This window comes from Callionymus lyra, chromosome 6, assembly GCF_982586985.1.
Source record: "Callionymus lyra chromosome 6, fCalLyr1.hap1.1, whole genome shotgun sequence".
In the NCBI taxonomy this organism is placed as follows: domain Eukaryota; kingdom Metazoa; phylum Chordata; class Actinopteri; order Syngnathiformes; family Callionymidae; genus Callionymus; species Callionymus lyra.
The window spans coordinates 35,531,847-35,555,493 of record NC_141823.1 but is presented as its reverse complement, the minus strand read 5'-3'; the positions used below and the strand labels follow the sequence as shown (position 1 = coordinate 35,555,493).

The following is a 23,647-nucleotide window of genomic DNA, read 5'->3' as shown; positions in this document are numbered from 1 at the left end:
TTCTGGACCAGAGGAGAGAAATCCTTCCAGGCTGTTGCTCCTAAGCTTTGAAACGATCTTCCTCTCTCTCTGCGCTTGATGGAGTCGACTGACTCCTTCAAGAAACATCTTAAGAAACTTTTATCTGTGCAGGCCTTTTCTTGATTCTCTGAGACTCCTGTGTTTGTCTTGGTGGTGTCTTGACCTTTAAAGCATAAATTTGATCGGGTATTGTTTTAATTGTTTAAGCGCTTTCTGACCCTCATCTAGAAAAGTGCTCTATAAATATTACTTACTTACTTACTTACTTACATTAACCCATCTGTGCTTGCGCCGCCACATACACAAAGAAAATATAGTATATATATATATATATATATATATATATATATATATATATATATATATATATATATATATATATATATATAGTATAAATATATAGTGCAGATTTATTTTCTATTCTATTTAGATTCTTTCTTTTCTTTTTAATATTTTATTTCTGGGTGTTTTTATTTTTCTTCTGGTATATTGCTCTTGCTGTTTGTTAAAAAGAATTCCCCCTCGCGGGATAATAAAGGGATTCTGATTCTGATTCTGATTCTGAAAAATACAATAGAATATTTAAAAAGTAAATGTTGGCCTAAAATAAAATATTATTTGTTTTTCCCAAGCTTATCTGTGCAGGCCTTTTCTTGATTCTCTGAGACTCCTGTGTTTGTCTTGGTGGTGTCTTGACCTTTAAAGCATAAATTTGATCGGGTATTGTTTTAATTGTTTAAGCGCTTTCTGACCCTCATCTAGAAAAGTGCTCTACAAATATTACTTACTTACTTACTTACTTACATTAACCCATCTGTGCTTGCACCGCCACATACACAAAGAAAATATAGTATATATATATATATATATATATATAGTATAAATATATAGTGCAGATTTATTTTCTATTCTATTTAGATTCTTTCTTTTCTTTTTAATATTTTATTTCTGGGTGTTTTTATTTTTCTTCTGGTATATTGCTCTTGCTGTTTGTTAAAAAGAATTCCCCCTCGCGGGATAATAAAGGGATTCTGATTCTGATTCTGATTCTGAAAAATACAATAGAATATTTAAAAAGTAAACGTTGGCCTAAAATAAAATATTATTTGTTTTCCCAAGCTTATATTGACCCATTTAATACTCAATATTTATATTTTCACCATAATAAACTTTTTACGTAAATCCAGCCAATCACAGAAGGCCTCACGCAATATTAACCATTATCTTAATTATATTTTTTAAACCGTCTTAGTCATATGATATAGTCAAAGTTGACAGATTTAGGCTATAAGTGATATGGAGGTGAGAAAACCGTCTTATAAAATCATAGAAATTGTATTTTCTTTGGTGTGCATGTCTGTGTGAAGAAAGCTGATGAGATATGAAATAACCAGTAGCCAAATGTATAATCCACTATTTTAGGTTTATATACTAGTAAAACTGACACTAAAGGAGTCAGTGCCTCACCAACCATGAACCCCACCGCACGTCACTGGAATCTACTGATTGATCGTGAGATGTAGTGTTTAAACTCCAGATGTTAAAACAATGTTGACAATTTATCATAAAAATATCTAAACTGATGCGGCAGTGCTTCGATGTCGTCACATGATCCTTTATGCACACAAGTATGATCAAGTAGCTGAGTTTAGTTTTGTCTGGTGGCACTGTTATGCTGAATTTGTAAGGCTTCGGATTTTTTCATATTGAATTTAAATGGCTGCGAATTAAATAAATATTGAATAATTAAAAATAAAATACAAAAAATTCAACCTTTCAACATTTTAAATATTCAATGAAACCATTTAATATTCTGATGGCACTGATATACTTCCATACCCCACCACCTCCAATCAAATATCACAACTGTCATCTGCTGAAACTTGGCAGCCCTGATATTTCTCTCCATGAGCCTCCCTGGATTCTACTGTCCTACTTTATTATCTCTCATTTCCCCCTTTCCTTTATCTCATATAGTCTTACTTATAGTTATTTTTGTTAGCTGTATGTTTATTGTTGTTGTATAGTTTTGAGATAACTTCGTCATGATTTGACACTACATAAAATTGAAATTGAATCGGGATTTAAACATTGGAATATTTTTTAAAGGCAATGGAAAATTGACATTTAACGCATTTTTTAAACTCTCGCTATCAACGTTCTATCATGTTGCACATCTACAGTGCTGGGTAGTTATAAGCTAAATCAAACGGAAAGTGTTTTTTGTGCGTATAATGTCCACTCTATAACTTCTAGTTCTATGTTACAGTATCGCTCCAACGGGATCGCGCACGAAAGCGCGTTCCTTTCGACCCGCGTGTCCGTGGTCTTGCCAGCGTATTTACGACGAGGGATTCCATCTCACTCGAGAAATGCCATCAAAGATCGTTTTTGAAGCCACAGAACAGAACATGGAAGAAGATCTTGAGACCGTCATCGAGGCCAAAGTAAAAACGGTGAGAATTAATCATTTTTATATATTTTATTAAGAGATCTCTGATCGACTGTCTCACTTTAAAACAACATTTGGTTAAGGTAGTTCGTTAAACATTACTCTTAGTGTATGCTTCTAAGCCTCTGATAAAGATTCTTCACAAGATCAAAAGATAACAATGAAATGTGTTTTAGCATTTATTATCAGCCTTCACTGCTGGACAACCTGATCACGTGGTAAAGCCACGTGCCCGTTTAAAACACGAGGCCGGAACAGCCAGGCGCGGTTTGATGACGCAAACACAGCTGGTCGACATCAAAACAAAGAACCATCCGTTTAAATATGAAACATGTACAGTACAGTATCGCTGTTGGACACATATACCAACAATGATTCGATTGGCATAGTTATACGACATGTTCATAACATCGCAAAGTTTGAGGCCAACTATACTAAAACATTTTTTTTAATATTTACTTACTATTTACCAGTGACATGCGGTGGGGTTTATGGTTCCTTTAGTGTCAGTTTTACAAGTATATAAACCCAAAATAGTGGCTTATTCAATTGGCTATTATTTATTTAATATCTCATCAGCTTTCTTCACACAGACTTGTACAAAAAGACGATTTCTATGATTTTATTAGACTGATGTCCTCACCTCCATGTCAGTTATAGCCTAAATCTGCCAGCTTTTACGTTATCATATGACTAAGAAGGTTTAAAAATATATATATAGATCATTTCACCAAAAGTCTATATTGAATTGTCGTCGTCTTTGACATTGACATTAGAGTCATAATTGAAATATTACGTTTTAATGATCTATCTATTAAAAATTCTATATTCAAAGTCTTTAATCTGTCACATTTAATGATCTGAGACCTTTCAATTGGTTGAAAATCTAAAAATGAATCAACTAATATATAATATAAAAATGTGTAGCAATCGTGGATTTAAAAACTGTATAGAGTTTGACCGTGATAATAAAAAAACTTTGCTCTTTTCACTGCTGTTGTAATTCAGATCAGCGAAACTAAATAAGACCCTTACAAATATTAAACTTTATTAGTTAGAGACATTAGCCAGACTCTGGAAAACCAGATAAATTGCACGTATCAATGCAGTTTTTGATGGATTACTGTTAAGAGGTGGGCTGCTATCAACATTTAACTTACCTAATGAGAATTTTTACCAAACTAATTCCAAATTTTCTTGGTTTAGCTTCGCTAACTGTAGGTGCCTCCTTTCCTCCGCCAACTTTTGTTTTTAATATTCTTAACCTATTGGTGCAGCCAATAACACTGCAATAATTTATTATAATACACAATGTCGTTTGGGATATACTGTATATTTAGGACTTGCGCTTTGTTTACACAACTTGTACCTCCATGATGGCAACTTCTGGATTGATGGCATGTACCAATTTTTCTGGCATGTTGGTTCCAGTGTACAACATACAATTTGGCATAGAGCTATATATCCAGTTTGCAATACCACAAATACTGTATAATAAGTAATGCGGCATTGACGAATAAGAATTGACACACCTCTAACATAATCGTTAGAGTGTACAATTCTGAGTTCAAGGGCAGGAGTGGAGTGAAAGTATCATGATCTATTCTATGTTAGTCTTTGTATGCTTTGTCTTTTTTATTTTTCTTTGATCTATGTTCACAATCTTGTTCTTTCTTTTTCAATGTTAAAACGTATTGACTAATGTATCGATCTAACGTCATGGCATAAAAAAGTAAATGTCTGTTTTTCTTCTTCTTCAAATGAAGCAAAAAAAAAAGGGCAGTAAGAAAAAGCTTGAACTCCAGCAACAGTTGGAAGAGCAGCCAGTGAATAGCCCAGATTGTGAACCGCCTGCACCAAAGAAAAAACGGGCATCAGATCGATTGAAGGGACACGTGGATGATGAAGTAACGGACATGAATGGAAACTCTGTTGAAACACCACAGAAAAAGACCAAGAAGAACCCAGAAGCAAAGGCAGCGGTGTGTAATCTAGAAAACTCTTTGTAGTAATCCAAAATCATTTATTTGTCCTAATTGATGTTTTTCATACTATGGGAATTTAAGAAAAAGCAAAAAAAAAAAGATGATGCTGCAATCAATGGACATTCCAACCCAGACATGCCAGTCGCCTCCCCATCAAGTATGGAGTCGACTAGTGACGATGCAAAACAAACGGTAAAGCTTTCTTTTATCCCAATTCATGATTTTTTTTTTTTCAGATTGCCCGATGAAGCAATAATCCAACCTATTTTTGTGAAAGTAGATCTTCTTTATGAGATGCCTGTTTTTATTGTTGTTTCTATATTGTTTATTCAGGAGGAAACGCCAGAGCAAAAAGAAGGAGCTTTTTCCAATTTTCGGATTTCCCAGGGTACTATTGAAAAGCTGAAAGGTAGGCCCTCCTTATGCTCAGTCTAAGATGATTTGTTACAGTCATTTTAATTAATACCAAAACCAACCTCTGTTATATGATAAAATAAATACTAATCGAATCTGGAACAATTTGATTAATAGTTACTTTGAAAGTTACTTTACATAGTTAACCTATGGGAAAGAGTTGACTCTTTTGACATACTGCAATTGAGCTGACAACAGAAAAAAGTGATTATAATTAAATTGAAAGGACCATGGGTTAGTACCAGTCCAGTATCTGTCAGTCTTTCCGTTCGTCCATCCATCCATCCATCCATCATTTTCATGCATGAGTGTTCTTTTACACATTTTCTTCTGATAAGAAAAGAAATGCATTTGATTGGCTAAAAAAAGGTATGTATGGTGGCAGTAATTAAGTTAAAGATTAGAATTAGATTATATTAGGTAGACTTTATTAATGATAATGGTTGCAGTCAAAATAGAACATTTTATTTAACTTAAGTTTGCATAATCAGTGCAGTTCACCGTCATTATCATCTACGGTATTCCTCCGCTGAAACACTTTTCCGCTGCACTTTCCAGATATTCATATCACAATAAAAATAAAGACGGGTTTTCTGTACGAACGGGTATATCGCCCAGCCCTAACTAAAACGAATCAGAGTTTTCTTTATTAGCTACGTCTGCAATGATGAGTTTTCATGTTTTCATTTGCAGTCCAACTTGTGTCAGATGCCCACTCACACACTCGTAATCAGAAAGTGAGTCAGTTGTAACCCAAAATACATTTGAATTTCTTTTTTCTTTTCTTAGCCCGTGGAGTCAGTTACCTGTTTGACATTCAAGTGAAGGCCTTCAACGCTGTATATGATGGCGATGATGTTCTTGCCCAGGCCCACACAGGAACAGGAAAGACTTTCTCCTTTGCCATTCCACTCGTGGAGAAGCTTCAGATGGATAATTTTGATCGAACTAGAGGCCGTGCACCCAAGGTACCTAACACTCCATAATATATAATATAATAATAGCTTTAATCTGGATCAGACGGAAAATAATCGAATTGCGATTATTTTCCTCAAATTGCAATTTGATGTGATTTTGTCCTCTTTACAGGGGTTTCTTCTCTTATACAATAAATAATTCACATTCACAATAATTGTTAAGATAAAGTGCTAACACAGTTGTAAAGATAAAGGCATATTTTGCATACATTGAAACAAATAGAGAAGCTTTATTTAGTTTCTTCAATTACAGTTGTTAACAAACAAAATATAATACTTAAACTTTGACAGTAATAAGTAATACAGACTTTATTTCAGAGTAAACAAAAGTGCAAATACTTGTCATTCTTTAGGTGCATTTCCTGTATTACAAGTAGTTAGATTCATGTTTAATTATTGCTTACAGGTTTTGGTGTTGACTCCGACACGTGAGTTGGCCATCCAGGTAGCCAAGGACTTTAAAGATGTCGCTAAGAAACTTGCCATCTCCTGCTTCTACGGAGGAAGCTCATACAATCCCCAGAGTAAGTGTAGCACAGTGTTCTTTAACCATAATATAAAAAAGGTGTCATCAATGGTACTGTTTGTCAAACTTTTTAACCATAATTATTTGTTTTTGTAGTGGATGCTATCCGTAATGGGATTGATGTCCTAGTAGGAACCCCTGGTCGACTCAAAGACCACCTTCAGAACCATAAACTTGACCTTTCCCAACTGAAACATGTGGTTCTTGATGAAGTCGATCAGATGTTGGACATGGGATTTGCTGAACAGGTTGAGGAAATTTTGGCATCATCATACCACAAAGGTAACCTGCTGGTAGAGGCTTGATTTCATGAATAAAGCAAGACTGTGACATTAAAAATAACTATGTTTATGCAACAGCCAGTCTTCGGTTTCTAAGTTATGTGGATCTAAATTTTCTTCTAGTTTTGTGTTTTGAAATCAGATATCATAATTGTTGTGGATACACTTAAGTGTATTCATTTTCTTGAGTAATTAAAGTTAATTTTATTGTTTGTTATCAAGGTTTATTTTGGGTCAACATTACTAAGTTTCATTGAGGGCGATCGGACCTCACATGCAAGTTGGAGTACAAAGGTCTAATAAATGACCAACTTTATCGCATGTACTGGGGGCAGTCAAATGTCTTTGACTAGACAGCCCCTAACAATACAACATGCTCGAGTAATAAGGGACGTGTATTCACTCCAATTTTACCTGAAGTTATTGGTTAAAATAATATAAAGGTGTGTTCGTCAGTTAGAAGCTTCTTGTACTGACAATTCAATTTGGTGTCGGCTCAAGGTATCAAGTGTAGATAGTTATTAAAGGTTAATTCAACTTTGGTAACTTCATATATAGAGTTCAGTCGATTACTACAACAATGTAGTACAATCAACATTTTTAATTAAATGTCAGAATTGAAACTAAGAAATGCCTCTAGGTGGGTTAATGTATTTTTAAGGCTGCAGATGTAAGTAGACGTTATTTGTAAAGCGCCTTTCTAGACCAGGGTCATAAAGCGCTTTAACAAAAAAACAAATGTACAGCTAAGATACATGCTTTAAAAGGCCAAGATACATAAGACAAACACAGTAGTCCCAGAACATTAGGGAAAAGCCTGCACACATAAGACTGTCTTGAGATGTTTCTTAATGGAGTCAGTAGACTAGTTTTGATGTGAATAAAATAGAAGATTAAATATTCACATGTTTCCTTTTCTCTTTTTTGTTTTCTCTTCTCGTAAAGATGCTGGTGAAAACCCACAGACTTTGCTGTTTTCTGCCACCTGCCCACAGTGGGTCTACGAGGTGGCAAAGAAATATATGAAACCAGAATGCAAACGCATCGATTTGATCGGAAAGAAAACCCAGAGGGCTGCAACATCAGTGGAAGTAAGTGTGTGGCATTTATTATTGCTTAAATAAATGCCAATTTTAAACACAAAATACTTTTTATATAGATTTTCACCTTAATCACCTAAAAGTATAAGGACATATTGAATATTTAATTATTTCGATTTTTAACTGTAGCCCAATCTTTACATTTAGAACATGACACTTTGTTCTGACCTACTGTGTGAAAGCATTTGTGAGTAAAAAATAATTGTTTTTCCCTTGGTAAAGTTGTAAAATAAGTTTTGTAAATGTGTCAATTGAGTCAGATTTATATTTTGACAGAGGTATTGAAATTGGTGTAAGAAGATTTGGAGAAAAAAAGTAATATCAACAGACATGGAAAAAATGATTGTTATTCTGTTTCAGTAGCTAGTCAAAACTTTTTGTTGATAAGCTCGGAAGTTGAAGATGCTCATCAAAGCTATTAGTCATGGCTTGTGGCTTTAAACTTGACTTATTCTAAATTGTCCTGTTTTGTGCTTAACCTTTTTGTTTATTTTTACTTTTAAGCATTTGGCTATAGCCTGTCACTGGACCCAACGTGCAGCGGTTTTGGGAGATGTGATACAGGTTTACAGCGGTAGCCATGGCAAAACCATCGTCTTTTGTGAGACCAAGAGAGATGCCACTGAGCTTTCCTTGGATGCCGCCATCAAACAGGTATATTCTCACTCTCTCATGGCTATTTACCTTAAAGTGAAGTTATAAGATGTGTTGCAAGAACTGTCACATTTAAACATCTCTTTTGCGGTAACTTCTCTTTCAGAGTGCTCAATCACTCCATGGTGACATTCCACAAAAGCAGAGAGAGGTCACACTAAAGGGCTTCAGGAATGGAACTTTTGAAGTGTTGGTTGCTACCAATGTGGCTTCACGAGGACTAGATATACCTGAAGTTGATCTGGTGGTTCAGTGTTCTCCACCCAAAGTATGAATTACTTATGCCTTGTCTCAACGTCGTATTTTGGCGCGTAATCTCAATTGATGTTTCTTGTCTCAGGATGTGGAGTCGTATATACATCGCTCGGGTCGTACAGGCAGAGCAGGTAGAACTGGAGTCTGCATCTGTTTCTACCAACGGAAAGAAGAGGATCTGCTGCGCTACGTTGAGAACAAAGCTGTGAGTTTACATGAGACCCTCCTGAACTCTAATTTTGTAGTCTGCACATTTAACTTCCAGAAAGTGGTGACAAAGTGATTATTATTTTCAGTACATTAACACTGTCCATAAATGTATAAAGTAACAAAAATGTCACATTGTCACACAGGGAATCACATTCCGGAGAGTTGGAGTCCCCACAGCCAATGAGATCATCAAGGCATCAAGCAAAGATGCCGTCAGGTGGGAAAAGACCATGTTTATTTAAAAGGCAACTAATGTGTTTATTGAATTGGCTCTTAAATTGATCTTGAACCTCTATTTTACTGATCAGTATATGTATGTTTGCACGAAACTCTCTTAATTTACTATTTAATTTATTATTACAAAATCCAAGGAACTTGTTGTTTAAACGTAGCAGGTTGTGATTACAGTTGACTAGGGATCCCGAGATATCAGACGGGGGAGAACTTTATATGGGAATAACTTCAAAACATCATCATGTTGAGGAACTTATTGTATCTTGGAGAGGAAGACTTAAACATTTGAAATATGTGAGGGATTCAGGGAAGTTGGGTTTTCACATTAGTTGCCCTTAAAAGTATTGAATGTTGATTGTTTCTAAATCGCATTACCATGAACATTGTTTTAACAGATTACTTCATATGCTTTCGACAGGTTCCTTGACTCTGTACCAGTTGCAACCATCGGCTACTTCAGAGAGTCCGCTCAGAAGCTGATTGAGGAGAAGGGAGCAGTTGACGCTTTGGCTGCTGCTTTGGCTCATATTTCAGGCGCCTCGACTATGGAACAGAGGTCTCTGCTCAACTCTGATGCAGTAAGTGGAATATTTTACTCTCAAGTGTAACTTTTTAATCACTCAGTTCTTCTCTGCCTAAATATAATCAAGGCTATTGTATAAGCTTGGCAATACCTCTTCATATGGTACATTGGGGTAGATTAAGAACATTCACATCTATTAAACAATTTCCAGAAGGAGACCTCCAAAGGGATCAATAAAGTTTTAGCTATCTAGCTATTGTTTAGTTATTGTTATATGATATAGCACAAACGATTACAAAAAATAATAACCAAAAAAAAAAGTTAAAAGTTAACAAAATTTAGCAGAAAAGACCAAAGCTTATTCTCCAGCAATATCCAATAATTGCTAAGAAGGAAGAATGACACCAATCAATGTGTGGATATAACACATTGCCAATGGTAGTGTATTTTCTAAGGATATTTTTTTGAGGTGCTCTGACTAACATTATATTTTTCTCATACCACTCTATTTTTATTGAATATGTTTTTTTATAATGTGATTTACTACCATCTGCTAATGGCAGTATTGACAATAATGTTGAATATTTACTTAAACATTTCCAAAACAATCTAGGTACTCGGTTTCAATGTTTATGAATGACTGTCGTTTAAATGTGTCCTGTTTCTCTATTGTGTTTCAGGGTTTCACTACAATGCAGTTGGTGTGTTCACAAGAGATGCACACTATGAGTTACGCCTGGAAGACCATTAAGGAGCAGCTGGGCGAGCAGGTGGAGAACCACATAAACAGAATGACATTCCTCAAAGGCAAAACTGTAAGTTAATGTTTTAACTTTGTGTTGCATGTTTCACCCTTAGATTTCCTTTTCAGGAGACGTTTAATCTTGTTATTTATTTTTATAATTAACTTATTTCATTACAATTTGACATTCTATTGCTATTGTTTTATTGAATAACAAGCTTACAAGCTTCTGATTTAATTGGAATTCTATGTAACAATCTTCTTCTTTCTTCCCTCAGGGAGTCTGTTTTGATGTTCCAGTTGACAAAGTCACAGAGTTTCAGGTAAAGTTCACATTTCTGATTCATTATTGAGGGAAAATGCAGATAAAATTAATTGAATTTTTAAAGTTGGGTTGTGCATTTATAGTGTTCCTTTTTTTCACAGGGAAACTGGAATGATGGTCGCCGTTGGCAGCTGACGGTTGCTACCGAACTGCCAGAGCTGGAGGAAAAGCAGTACAAAGATCGTGGGGAACGTAGTTTTGGTGGTGGTGGCGGCCGTGGCAACAGAGGATTCGGGGATAGAAACAGAGGAGGGTTCAGAGGTGGAAGAGGCCGCAGTTTTGGGGATAATGTTGCTAGGAATGGCGGTTTCCAAAGAAGAGGGGGTAATAAACGCAGCTTCAATCAAGCCTTCAGTCGCTGAGGACATGTTCTCAAAGAAGCCTATCGTTTTTTATGAACTTTTTTGGGGTGCTGGCCGCTGGCACGCCTGAACAGATCTCCTGTACAAAACAGACTGCAACTCTGGTGACCATGTATGAAACTATTCTACATGAATATATTTTTGGATGATTGCCTCCTTGTAATTGCCATCTAATATCTTTTTCTCTTCTGCCTCCATTCATTTGAATGTGATGAGTTCATTAAAAAAGGTCAACTATCAAGCTTTCACTTTTTTCTCCATGCAAGATAATATTTTTTAGTAAAATAAAAACTGAATGCACCCAAGAATTACTCAAAAGTGGAAATGGCAGGACAACCAATGACCCAGATACCAGAGTGTAAATGATTAATCTCTAAATAATTAGTTCATTTCAATTAAATAGGCTGCAATTGTGAGATTTTAACATTTATTTGAAGATCCAGATGGTAAAGTTGACCACATGACCTAATAATAAGGGCTGCATATCCGACCAGTCTATTCTGACCGTCACTGCTGACCAGTCCTCCCTCATCACAGCGAGGGTCAGAAACCCAATTTGTGCACCAGCAGGTCAGCAAGTGTTTCCCTCCATGGCCAACTTCATTCTTTTTCTTTTTTTCATTTCTTTTTTTTTTCCCAGTCTTGCTTGGATAGTGTCATGAAGACAAATAAAAAACCTCAGCTATAGCCATGATTTGACTTCTGGTAAAAGTGTACATTTTGAGAAATGGTCATAAAGATTTGTCATAAATATAAAACATTTATTGGTTCTTTTGTGACATGAATTAACAAAAACCTCCAAGAATGACAGAGAGACAAGAGTGTTCAGTTTTGGAAAATTCGCCTTTTTCAACATGTGTCTGTTTACTGTTCCATATAAACAAAAAACGTATTTAAATTGACATGGAAACCACACAGATTGTAGTCGGAGTGATATTTTGATATAAAGCACTGATTTTGTGTTCATTTGATGATGATCTTAATGTCTTATTGACCTATAACAGTACACGGTCAGATCCCTGTTGAGTATAAAGAACCTGAAAGTAGTTATTGAGAGGTGGATTCATTCAAACATGCGCCATTGAAGGCCTATGTGTGAAATGCATGGCCCCCCACTGATTTACACTATAGTTTTCGTGCTTTATTATTATGATCCACGGACTCAAGAGATGGGTTTGTGTGTGCTTTAGTGATTTATTACCAAGAAGCTTCCTCAAATTAGGTGTAACTTGTTGTTAAAATATAACATTGGGGTTTAAGTTTTTCTTTTTTATTATTTTACAGTTTTGCTTTTCTATTTGTTTTTGACAGCTGCCAATTTTCTAAGGGATCATACTTTCATCTTGAAGCACTATTCCAAAATGGTTAAGAATTCTAGAGCAGTGTCAGGATCTGTTCCAATTACATTTACATCATTGAACTGTAGAGGTCTGGGGAGTGCCATTAAGAAAGCAAAGGTATTTTCGCACTTAAAGACTCTTGATTCTGATGTAATCTTCTTACAGGAAACTCATATTTAACCATCCGATCAAAGACGATTAAGGGCTTACTTGGTTTCAGTCATTATCTTCCTACAGAGCCAGAGGTATCAGCCAAAGCTGTTCCTTTCGCATTTCACTCTTTAACAAAGACGACCCAGGTGGTAGATTTCTTGTTGTTACCGGTTCTATCAATTGTTTTCCATTGGCTCTTTTAAATATTTATGCTCCGATTTGATTCCCCTGACTTTTTCAAGAACATTATTAATATAGCTGCACTATATAGTAATTGTAATTAATTATTGGGGGAGAAATTAACTGTTATCTTGATTCCGTACTAGACCAGTTTATTGATCAGTTTCTGTCATTAATGACTTAAACAACTTAAACAAATGGACCTAGCAGATATTTGGCGCCTTCAGCATCCACTTGATAGACGATATTCATTCTTTTCCCCAGTACATGGTACCTTTACTAGAATTGATTACTTGATTGTGGACTCCAAGTTAATTTCAAATGTTATATATTCAACTTACCATAGTATTATTGTCTCAGGTATCAGACTTTATTCTGAATAACGACAATGGCACAGTTTCAGATAATACACTTTGGTAGTCTCGACACGTCGTGATCATCTATATTCTATCATACCAATCACGGCAAAAAAGACTTTTCAGATTTCAGGAGATTGAATCAGAAACAATGCAGCTTGAAATTAGTTAACAAAATACAAAGTCTGAGGACATACTACAGTCCATGCTAAAGCTTAAATACGAATACAATCAAATACTCTCAGAACAGGTAAAGAACTACATAATGCGATTAAAACAAAAACATTTTGAGCTGGGTGATAAACCACATATTTGCTTGCCACACAGTTTAAGGGGCATTAGATCTGCCACTGCTATTCACAAGTTTCTTTCTGGAGAAGGACAGCTGATAACCAACCCAAAATCAATCAATAGCCGATTTCTTTATTTGTATACTGACTTGTATGCTTCAAAGTCTAAAAGCAACAGAAAAGGACAGTGAGGTATTACTTAATATGATCAAAAAAAGAAATAGATGCAGATATCACCTTGGATGAGATTAAATTAGCCATTCGTAAAGCATGTGGCCCAAATGGATATGGAATAGAATTTTACTTTCCCCTCTATAACTTCGCATGATATGTTGTTCATTGAAAGAAAATGTATTTCCAAAAACATATGGAGGCCAATGTCTGTCTGCTGTTGAAAAAAGACCCTGATAGCGTAGAAGTGACATCCTATCAACCCTTAAACTTGCTGAACTGCGAACTAAAAAATAATTGCCAAAGTTCTTATAAATCGATTATCAAAACATAATCAAACAGGTTTCATACCAAACAGAATTCCGCTTTCAAATACATGATGTATTCACAAAATCTCAAGCACAATTTTATATAAAAACATTTTTTTTAATTTTTTTTTAGACGGATTAATAAGACACTTAATATAATTTGATATGAGCAATCAATTTGAAGTTCTTGGTGTCATAATCCTGCTGTTAAACCTGGGCAAATGGACAACTTGTTTATTGACTGGTCTGAGTAATTAATTGATTAATTGATTGACTGTAACGCATCATTTCTACAGTTGTAGGAAAAAATGAGGCTACATAATAACCACCGTTTCAGGTATTTTCAAGGGAGGAATTTTTTCGCATTTTGAAGCACTGGTAGACACGAGACCTTCATAGAATCACATCCGCGATGCCTGGGAGAGATATTTGAATGTGGACATTTCTGTGTTATCGGAGGACTCTGTCCAGAATAACATCATGTTCCATAAAGGTTTGTTTGCAACTTATACAATTCAAGGTTATTCATCGGCTCCACTACAAGACAAGATTGAATCCGATTTTTCCAAATGTCTACTCATCGTGTGATAAATGTAAACAAGGTGATTGTTCTCACCTCACCTCCTTCTGGTCTAATGTTTTTTAACACCCTCTGTGTGACCTACAACCAAAAGCTTGTACCAAATGGAAGTCAATTTCTCCATCAATGAATGAATGAATGAATGAAGTCTGGATGAACAACACTCTTTCTGGTAATGCAGGGAAATACTCATAAACACTGGAAAATGGACACTGAACTCTCCACGTTCTTTGCACATTAAGGATCTATGGACTCTCTGTCGGACCGTATGTGCATTCGACACATTTTTTTCTGGCTGCTGTTATTTTTTTTTTGTTCAATACATTTTTCTTTCATCTTTGTTTTTTTGTTTTTTTTGTTACCTTTTGTTGCAGGTTCAGGTTATTCTGTGTACTCTCCACTCAATACTGGTGTTAGGAACTTCAATGTCAGTTTGACTCTATAAACAGTCATAACCAACACAGAAAGTAAATACGGTCTGACAGTACACAAGATACAATCTGATTTGAGGCAATTATTAGACACAACAGAAAGTTCCATGACTCGCACTACCACTAGAAAAGTAAGTAACATTGTGACATTGGATCATTCCGAGTTTAAAATGTATAATACAAGACCTTGTTGTCATTTGAAATATTGTTATGCCCAGGGACTTAGAGCAAAGACATAGCAAAGGTAAATTCACTCTGCATTAAAAGTCTACTTTAAAAGGAATATAAGCGATGGTTAGTCAAACAGCTGGACAGGTAGACGAAGGATCAAAGAGACAGACAAGATTGCAGATAATCTCAATGACTCCTGTGGGTCAATAGCTGTTCATTGATTTGAAATTCACTTAATGATAAGTTGTGTTGCAGAGTTCAGTGTTTAAGGCATTGCCAACTTGGAGACTATTTAAAATGAGGATTGATTAAAGAAAATATCAGGGGAAAAATAAAGAAAGGAAGACAAAAAGAATGCCCCAGATCAATACAGAGAAGAAGAAGTGAAAAGGGAAAACAAGAGATGAAAGGCTTACTTCTGATTTACTCCCTAAAGGGGAATTGAAATCGATCTAGGACCTGGATGTGTGTGTTAATGCCTATCGTGTCATGAAGCCTAAAGATGTGACTCCCTGAAATTTGTGTTTGTCAAAAGAGTGGCAAGGATCAGCATGATTGATTAAAAAAGATCAGCAACACTCTTAAATAAAGGACAGATAATTTAAATTTGTTATTAGTGACAAGTCATACACTTCTTGATTGAGTTTAATTTGCTTTAACAACAAGGTCAAACTGCTATGTTTTCACTTTTTCACAATTTTGGTCTTATTTGGTCTTCCTGTTCTATCCTTTCCCCTTTCCCCTCGTCAAGTAATGGTCCAACGACTGCACCACGTCAGCAAGATACCTCTTTCAACCACCTGCAGACCTGTGTGTCAGATCAAATACTTTTTTGCATAGGTAAATAATGCTCTTTTTCCTTTTTTGGCTCTTTGCCTGAGTGCTTAAGTTAATTATTTATAAGTGAACTCCTTGTTTTATTTTCTGTTTCTAGGTTCACTGTTGTTTCCTTTGTTTACTATTTTATAACCCAGTTCGGTGGACACCCTGGTTTTTGAACAATTCGAAATTTAGAGAATTTGGACTCTGTTTTGTATTGTATTTGTACTTGTTGTATTGCTTGGACTTGTTATTTATTCAATATTTGTATTCTAATAGTGATATTTGTTTGGTTGTTACTCTGACCTGCTATTGCCTTATGCTTTGTATCATGACACGTACATTGTTTAAGACCGTCATAATTCCATTTCCTCCAAATAAGACCTGAATGTAAGGGAACAATTTGATGCCTTTTTATTCCCTCTCAAACAGAAGGGGTCAGGATTCAGCTGAATTGTTCTCATAATGTGATCTTTTTAAATGGCTTGTCATGGTCCAACAAGACAGAAGAACCAGAAGCGGAAGCAGTCAGAAAGATCCACGGGGGAAAGTTAAAAACGAAGTTTTTAATGATAAATCCAAAAAGGTCCACAATAGGAAATAAGAACAAAAAAAACAAAACAGGCACTCGGGACGGAGGTAAGGCCATGGCTAAAACCACTCACACACCACCACATCAACCCCATCCTCCAGCAGCTTCACTGGATCCTCATCAACCAAAGAATCATCTACAAACTTCTCCTGTACACTAAGTCCATCCACAACCTTGCTCATCTCTACCTGTTTGACCTCATTACTATCAACGCCCCGAATCGCTCTCTCTGCTCCTCCTCCTCCATCCACCTCTCTGTGACCTCTGCCCACCTCAGCACAAGGGGAGCAGAGCCTTCAGTCGTTTTGCTCCCAAACTCTGAAACTCTCTCCTACCTGACCTCTCGCAACTGTGACTCTCTCCCCCTCTTCAAATATCAACTCAAAACTCTGTTCCAAACCCCTCAGAACCCCTCTCAACTGCTGCTACCACCTTGTTTTATGATGTTGTTTTCATCCTCCACCCCCTGGTTTTTCTATTGTATTGTGGTAATTTTTGGAGTAATATGCGATTTTACTATGAAGCGACCTTGAGTCTTTTCAAAGCTTTTAAATATATTTTATTATTATTAATACTATTACAAATGACATAAATCTAAGTATAAAGAACATTGATAAAATAAAATAACAAAGAAAAAGGATACACAGATTAACATGGAATAGTTTGTCCAGTGATCTCCTCTCAGCAACTGTCCCCAGTGAGTCCAGCTTCAGAGCCAGCCCTTCTGATCAACCTGTCCAACCTGTCTAACCTGTTGACACTCCTCCTGGACACATTCCCACCCCAACACACCACAGCATAAAACAGGACACTGGCCACCACATACTGGTAGAACATTCAGAGGAGCTTCCTGCAGATGTTAAATGATCGAAGCCTCCTCAGAAAGTACAGTCTACTCTGAACTTTCTTATACACATGGTCTGTGCAGGACCAGTCAAGTTTACTGTCCAGCCACACACCGAGGTACTTATAGTTGTGTACTATCTCCACCTCTGTCACCTCCGATGGACACTGGATGTGGCTTTGTCCTGGACCTCCCAAACTAGATGTATAGTGAGAGAGTAGAAGAAGAGGAGAGAAGAAGAGTGATGTTATGCTACCTACTACATCCTGCCTGGTCTATTGCATTCAGTAAAGTGGATTAAGTGAACTACTGGCTACTTCTTACAACTACACAACATAATGATACTAAATCAATCAAAAAATGAAAAATTGTTTACCTTCATAGTGATAAATTTAATAAAAGAGTAGCATACAAGTATTTTTGTTGTTTTTGACGTGTAAATACAGAACCATGAGACTGTGTTTATTACTCTAACACGTTACACTTTAAGACCTTTGGAAAGCCTCTCAGACAATGAAAACAAACTAAATATTGAATGTTCAATAAAAGAAAAAGAAAGAAGTAAATTTCTTTGTGCCATCACCTCAGTCGTGTGCTACTGCTGCTGCGAGTCTAACTACCCCCCTTCCCCCCTATGCTTAGCGCAAACACAAGGCACAAACGCATATTGACCAATCACGTGCGGTGGGTGTGAAGAGAAAAAAGTGACTAATAGAGAGTGGGTGAGAGAAAAAACACGGCTCCCAGGTATTCTCATTCAGTACAGCAGAATAAAATCCAATACCAGCCAAAATGCAATTAGCAAGGAAAGCCTTCAGTCAATATTACGTTGTGTGCGCTTCTACATCTCATCTAACCGTTGCTCGCTCACTCACTCATATCTTCTTTCCATCCCTCCTATTTTGTTGAGCGACGTCTTACCTCTCCCCTACCTATTCAAGCCCTGAACATTACAGAAAAAGCTCCTTCTGTTAACTTCTTCTGTTGACCTTGTGAATCATTTCTCATTTAACACAAATGTTTGTTCGTTATATTACCTTGCAACTACTATGCAACCTTTGATTTGGTCGGTATTACTCAATACTTGATTTTCTATTTCATTTTGTGTCATTCAGTCTTGTACTTTCGAAGAAGAAGAAAGAAAATGACTGATCAAAACCAGATCAGAAAGATTGGGATACTCTGGAAGTTTGACCTGTATTTCTCTTATAAATCATTTGCTTGCTTCCTTGTATGTTTAATTTCTGACTCTGTTTGCACAAATATGTTTATGTATCATGTCAAGTCTTCCAATAAAAGAAAAAAGAAAAGAAAAAGATAAAGATGGGCAAATGCCTGAGGTGAGCTCATGTCGCAGTGCCATACGAAACACAGAATAATGAGATAATAATAAGATAAACTCAAAAAATGAAACTTGATTTTCAGTTTAAAATTACAGAAAAATAACAGAAAGTATGGATACAAGATAATCTGTTGATGTGTTCAGGACAGGATACCTTGCTCATTGAGGCTCAGAGCTGATCAGATCAAAAATATGCTTGATGAGAAGTTAAAAAAAGTCAGTAAAATGATCACACCTTTATGATTTTCCCCCAGTGCACTTCTATAGTTGCAGAAATGCCAAAAAATAGATAAAGCTGTTGATGATTTTAATGAGATGTGTCATTTAGAGCAAACACGAGGCACATGTGTGACATAAAGAAATATCAGAAATAAAGAAAAACCTTTAAATATATATGCAGTGGTTGAGGTTGTTTATCTTGACTCAAAGCAACACAAAGGATAACACAATTTAATGTGTTTTTGGGCCTTTGGGTCACCTTGACCCTGAGATAACACAAGGGCTAATAGTATATTTAGGCGCCATAACAAAATAGCCATAGAGAAGGTCCACACATTTATCAAGAACGCACAAAATATTCCACACATATTTCTTATGACCAGTAGATGGAAGCAATATCCCATCGAGCTACCATTAGTAGCTGTCCGTGGTACTGAAATATCAAGCTATAAACATTATAGTTTGTGAGGTTGACAGGTTTTTTCAGAAGCAGCTACAAACTGAAAAGTAATATAAATATAAAAGCACAAATGCCATGTTAGATATGGATCCATGTGCATATATTAGAAAGTGAATCGAATTTAATCTTTTTTATTCACTATAAAAACTACTAGTATGAAAAAAGGCACATAAAGACATTGAACATAGAGTCTGTTAAACACTTGTGTAACATGCATTTGGCTGTAAATGAAGCGGATGCTGGTTGCTTAGTTGGTTAAGTCTGCATGTTGTGTTTGTTGGAGTTGTAGCATGATACTTGGAGATCAATACGTATTGAGTTGTTTTGTATTAAGTATTAGTTGTTTGTAAAGCACCTTTCTAGACCAGGGTCACAAAGTGCTTGAACAATTAAATCCAATACACATTTAAAAACTCTAAAAGACCAAGACATAATACAAACCCAGGAGTCCCACAAGATTAGGAAAAAGCCTGCACGAATAAAGTTCTTAAGATTTTTTTTGGATGAGTCATCAGACTTTAAAGTATATATTTTATTGAGTATTGTTTTGAATGTTTAAGCGCTTTGTGACCCTGGTCTGGAAAAGCGCTATATAAATTCAAATTATTTACTTACTTACTCCATCAAGCGCAGAGGGAGAGGATTTTTCTTTTTCTCCTCTGGTCCGGAAGCGTGTGCTTCAGTAGATTCTGATCCACATTCCGAGCTGGGTTGCAAGGCTGGATCAGATCAGTGATGTAAGGTGGAGCCTGACTATGAATGGCTCTGAAAGTAAGAACCCGCATTTGAAAATTTATCCTGAAAGAAAATAGCAGCCAATACAGAGTTTTAAGGGGAAATGTGTTATAAACCTACAGACCCTACTGTCGTGTGGATGAGGTGGACTATCCGCACGGGGTCCCGGAACCCTCGGATGCGGTACAGGCTGCCATCCACCCTGGGGCTCAGCTCGTGCCAGGTCGCCCTGAAGACAGGTTAATGGCAATGTTGTTTAACAACACCTATACGGGGGGATGCAGGTAGTCTCCCTCGCAAACAATATGGCTCTCCTGTGCATTGCGCTTGACAAGCTCACAGTTGACCGTGATGATCTGGGACCATCAGACATGGATGTCAAGGACTCGGTGGATGCTCTCCTCAGAATGTTGCAAGCCTATGCAACGCTGGACAGCTGGGCAATTAGCATTTGTGGCTAGATTGAGCCACAGCGCTGCCGGAGAAAGATCGCTAGGCGCTTCTGGATAGGCCTATTACAGAGGACTCTCTATTCAGTCCTGAGCTTAGACAGATTTTGGCTTGCCAGGAGGCTGCGCAGCAGGAGCCACCTGCACTGGTGAGATGAGCAAGCTCGACAGGGATACAGCACTCGACGGCAGAGGTCTTTTTTGGTCCAACAGAGTTTAGGTAAGTAAAAATAGACCAGACATGTCTTTGTTGACCATAGATGGTTCCTTCCCCAGTGTTGTAAAAAAGGCCCGGTGCCATGGAGGGCGTCATGTTTGGTAGCAGAGAAACGCCATGGCACTTATACGCACAGGTTTTCTCGGCATTCTGAGACCATGCGAGAGCGAGGAGCTACTGCACACTCTCTAGCTCACCTCAGATGGAGAGTTCCATTAGGTTGAGTCCTGCATTCCACTCAGGTGTTCACCCTGGCATCTCTGACAGGTTGGAAGGCACATCGGGTCAGACCTACGACAGCGGGGTCTGGAACAGTACAGACACATCAACTGGCTGATCCCCAGCCCATCTGAGTGTGGCAATGAAGATTTGGCTGAGGGCAGACCATCACCTGCTCTTTCTCTCAGAGCTCAGCATGTGCTGGGCGAACTGAATATAGTAGCAGACAGACTGTCGAGGGGGCTATCTAAGATGAATGGGGTTTGTCCGGGGCGGTGGCAGTCGACATATGGTCACCTGGTGGCAGACCTCATCGCCAGCAAGGAGAACTTCAAATTTCCTCTTTGGTTCTCCCTTAGGGTCTCAGATTGCCTCCCACTAGGTGTGGACGCTTTGGCCCACTCGAGTTGGCTTGCTGGACTACTGTTCACCGTCCCTCCTCCACGACTTTCCACACTCTTGAGAATCCCTGGGTCCCGTCTACACGTCAGCTTTATGCCTCCAAATGAGGGATTTTCCCTAGCTGGTGTGTACAGCTCCCTGAACCCCAGCTCCTGGTTGGTCTCTGATGTGTTGTCGTTCCTGCAACATTTGCTGGATAACAGATGGACTGTGGCAACACTAAGACTATTCACATTAGCCATAGCAACAAGGCACTTCGGTTTCAAGGGTGCTTCGGCAGGTATCCACCCTCTGGTGGTGCGGTTCTTTATGGGGTGCCTACAGGCTTCGACCTCCTGTGAGGCCTTCCAGCCCTCAGTGGGATCTCCAGCTGGTGCTGGATTCTCTCGCAGGCCCGACCTTTGAGCCTCTTGACCAAGTCCCACTGGATATCTTGTCTTTCAAGGTCTCACTGTTTCTGGCGCTGGCGTCCACAAAGAGAGCGAATGAGCTATGTGCTCTCTCCCTATTAGCCCTGAGTGTCTTTCCTTTCGAGTTGAGGAGTCATCAGTAACATTGCACCCAAACCCAGCATTCGGTCTGAAGGTTCCGAGCTCCTCCTTCCGGGCGACGACTCTCACGCTTTTCATCCGCTGCCCCACTTGGACACGGGTCAGGAACGTCTTTACCTGTTGTGTCCATTGAGGGCTTTGGCCTGTTAGATGTAGATGTCGGCTGGGTGAGGGGGTCTCCGCCATTATTGGCGGCCTCAGTGGCTCTTTTACGGGTGTTGCAGCAGAGAACATCTGCTCGGCCCCTTTACGAGCTATTTACAGAAATCATGCATAATAAAAACTGCATCTGCCTTTTCATCACAAAGACAACACGTTTGATACTAGCGTGTATATTCAATGAAATCGGTACACAGATCAAACAATCACAATATATTAATAAGTAAAATTTCAATTAAAGACATTATCACTGCAGGACAATGTTATTGTTATAATGTTACAAGCATTTATGTGGACTTGTCACATTAGGATGTTGTCAGCTAGTCAAGCTAACCTAAAACAATACGTGTTTGTTATATATTCTACATAATTGCGTTCGATCCATAAGTTCAACAATGCGTTGAATAACTGTCTGTGTCTGGCAGCTAATCAGCTGATGCAGCCATTTTTTCAGGTTGCATTGTTGTTCAATGTAACATTGCTTTGATAGGAAGATGTATGATCACATATCTACCTTTAATGAGACTCTTTCCTTCATTTTTGGGACCAGCTTTGAGGATTGAGCTCGAGGAGTAAGGGAGGACATTGAGTAAAGAAAATTGGATTAAGCCTTAGAGAGGCAAAATGTAAAGAAATTAGTTACACGTATTAGAGCCAAGGGTTGCTTTGAAACATTTTTGCATCCCCTGGTGTAGTTTTGTCTTTAGAGCAGTAGAATCGGAGGTTTATTTAACTTAGCATCACTTGTCCGGGTTTGAGCTACCATGTTTGTGTATATGATCTATATTTAGACTGCAATATTCAAATACAATGAAGTGTCAATAAATGTATCACTTTTAATTTATTTTGAGTGACAACAAATTCAGAAAGGAGAAAAGTGAAAGAAAAAAAAATCATTGAACTAATTCATGAACAATGTGAAAGCATTTCTACATGTATGGTTTTACCCTCATGATGGACACATGGGATGAATATTTTTATTAATATATAACTCCTGACCATCTCGTCTATCAAACATCTGACCTTTTTCTCGTCCAAAATGGCCCTTTTCTTCAATACTTGCCTTCATCCCTCCAGCCCTCCTCTCTCTTTAACTTCCATGACTGGTCTCTCTGTCTCTCTCTCTCTCTCTCGCTCTCCCATGCTGCCTCCCTCCTCCCCTCTCTCCTCTCCAGTCGTCGCTCACGCTCCCTTCTGCGCGGACCAACTAAGTCTCTCTCTCTACCTTCGCCTCCATCACCTAATCTCTCCATCTCTCTCCTTCACCTCCGGTCCTCCCCTCTCTCTGCTATGATCGCGCGCACTCTCGTCGTTCTGCCTGCTCTCCAGGCGTGCACGCAGCTGGGCTCGTCCGGTCCACGCGTTACCATGGCGCTCATCTGATGGATATTCGTCGTTGATTTTCTCGACTTTTTTTTTTTCTAAAAATAAATTGACTTACCTTTTTGGTTAAATTAAAGAGAGGAGGGGGGCTTACGTCCCATTTACCCCCCTCCGCTTCGCCGTGGGGAGAAGAAGGCTTTAGGCTGAAGCCAGCTTGGATTTATTTAACATCAAAATGACGGATCTAGGAGTCGCTGAACTGCTGCAGGTGGAGA

The 23,647-nt window shown here is 37.8% G+C and overlaps 1 protein-coding gene across 2 annotated transcripts; it reads left to right on the top strand.

The window, feature by feature from the left end:
- Positions 1-2,321: 2,321 nt before the first annotated feature.
- ddx21 (DEAD (Asp-Glu-Ala-Asp) box helicase 21) lies at positions 2,322-11,302 on the top strand. Of its 2 annotated transcripts, XM_087792963.1 has the most exons (16): positions 2,322-2,477; positions 4,240-4,455; positions 4,540-4,650; positions 4,792-4,867; positions 5,662-5,840; positions 6,256-6,373; positions 6,472-6,657; positions 7,602-7,747; positions 8,261-8,410; positions 8,517-8,678; positions 8,751-8,870; positions 9,019-9,092; positions 9,528-9,687; positions 10,313-10,447; positions 10,653-10,697; positions 10,801-11,302. In XM_087792963.1, exons 1-16 carry the CDS (start codon positions 2,394-2,396, stop codon positions 11,059-11,061), a joined length of 2,223 nt encoding a protein of 740 aa, XP_087649089.1. In that variant the 5' UTR covers positions 2,322-2,393; the 3' UTR covers positions 11,062-11,302. The 2 variants fall into 2 exon arrangements, with proteins under 2 accessions (XP_087649089.1, XP_087649090.1); XM_087792964.1 differs by lacking the exon at positions 2,322-2,477 and having other exon boundaries at positions 4,343-4,457.
- Positions 11,303-23,647: the final 12,345 nt, after the last annotated feature.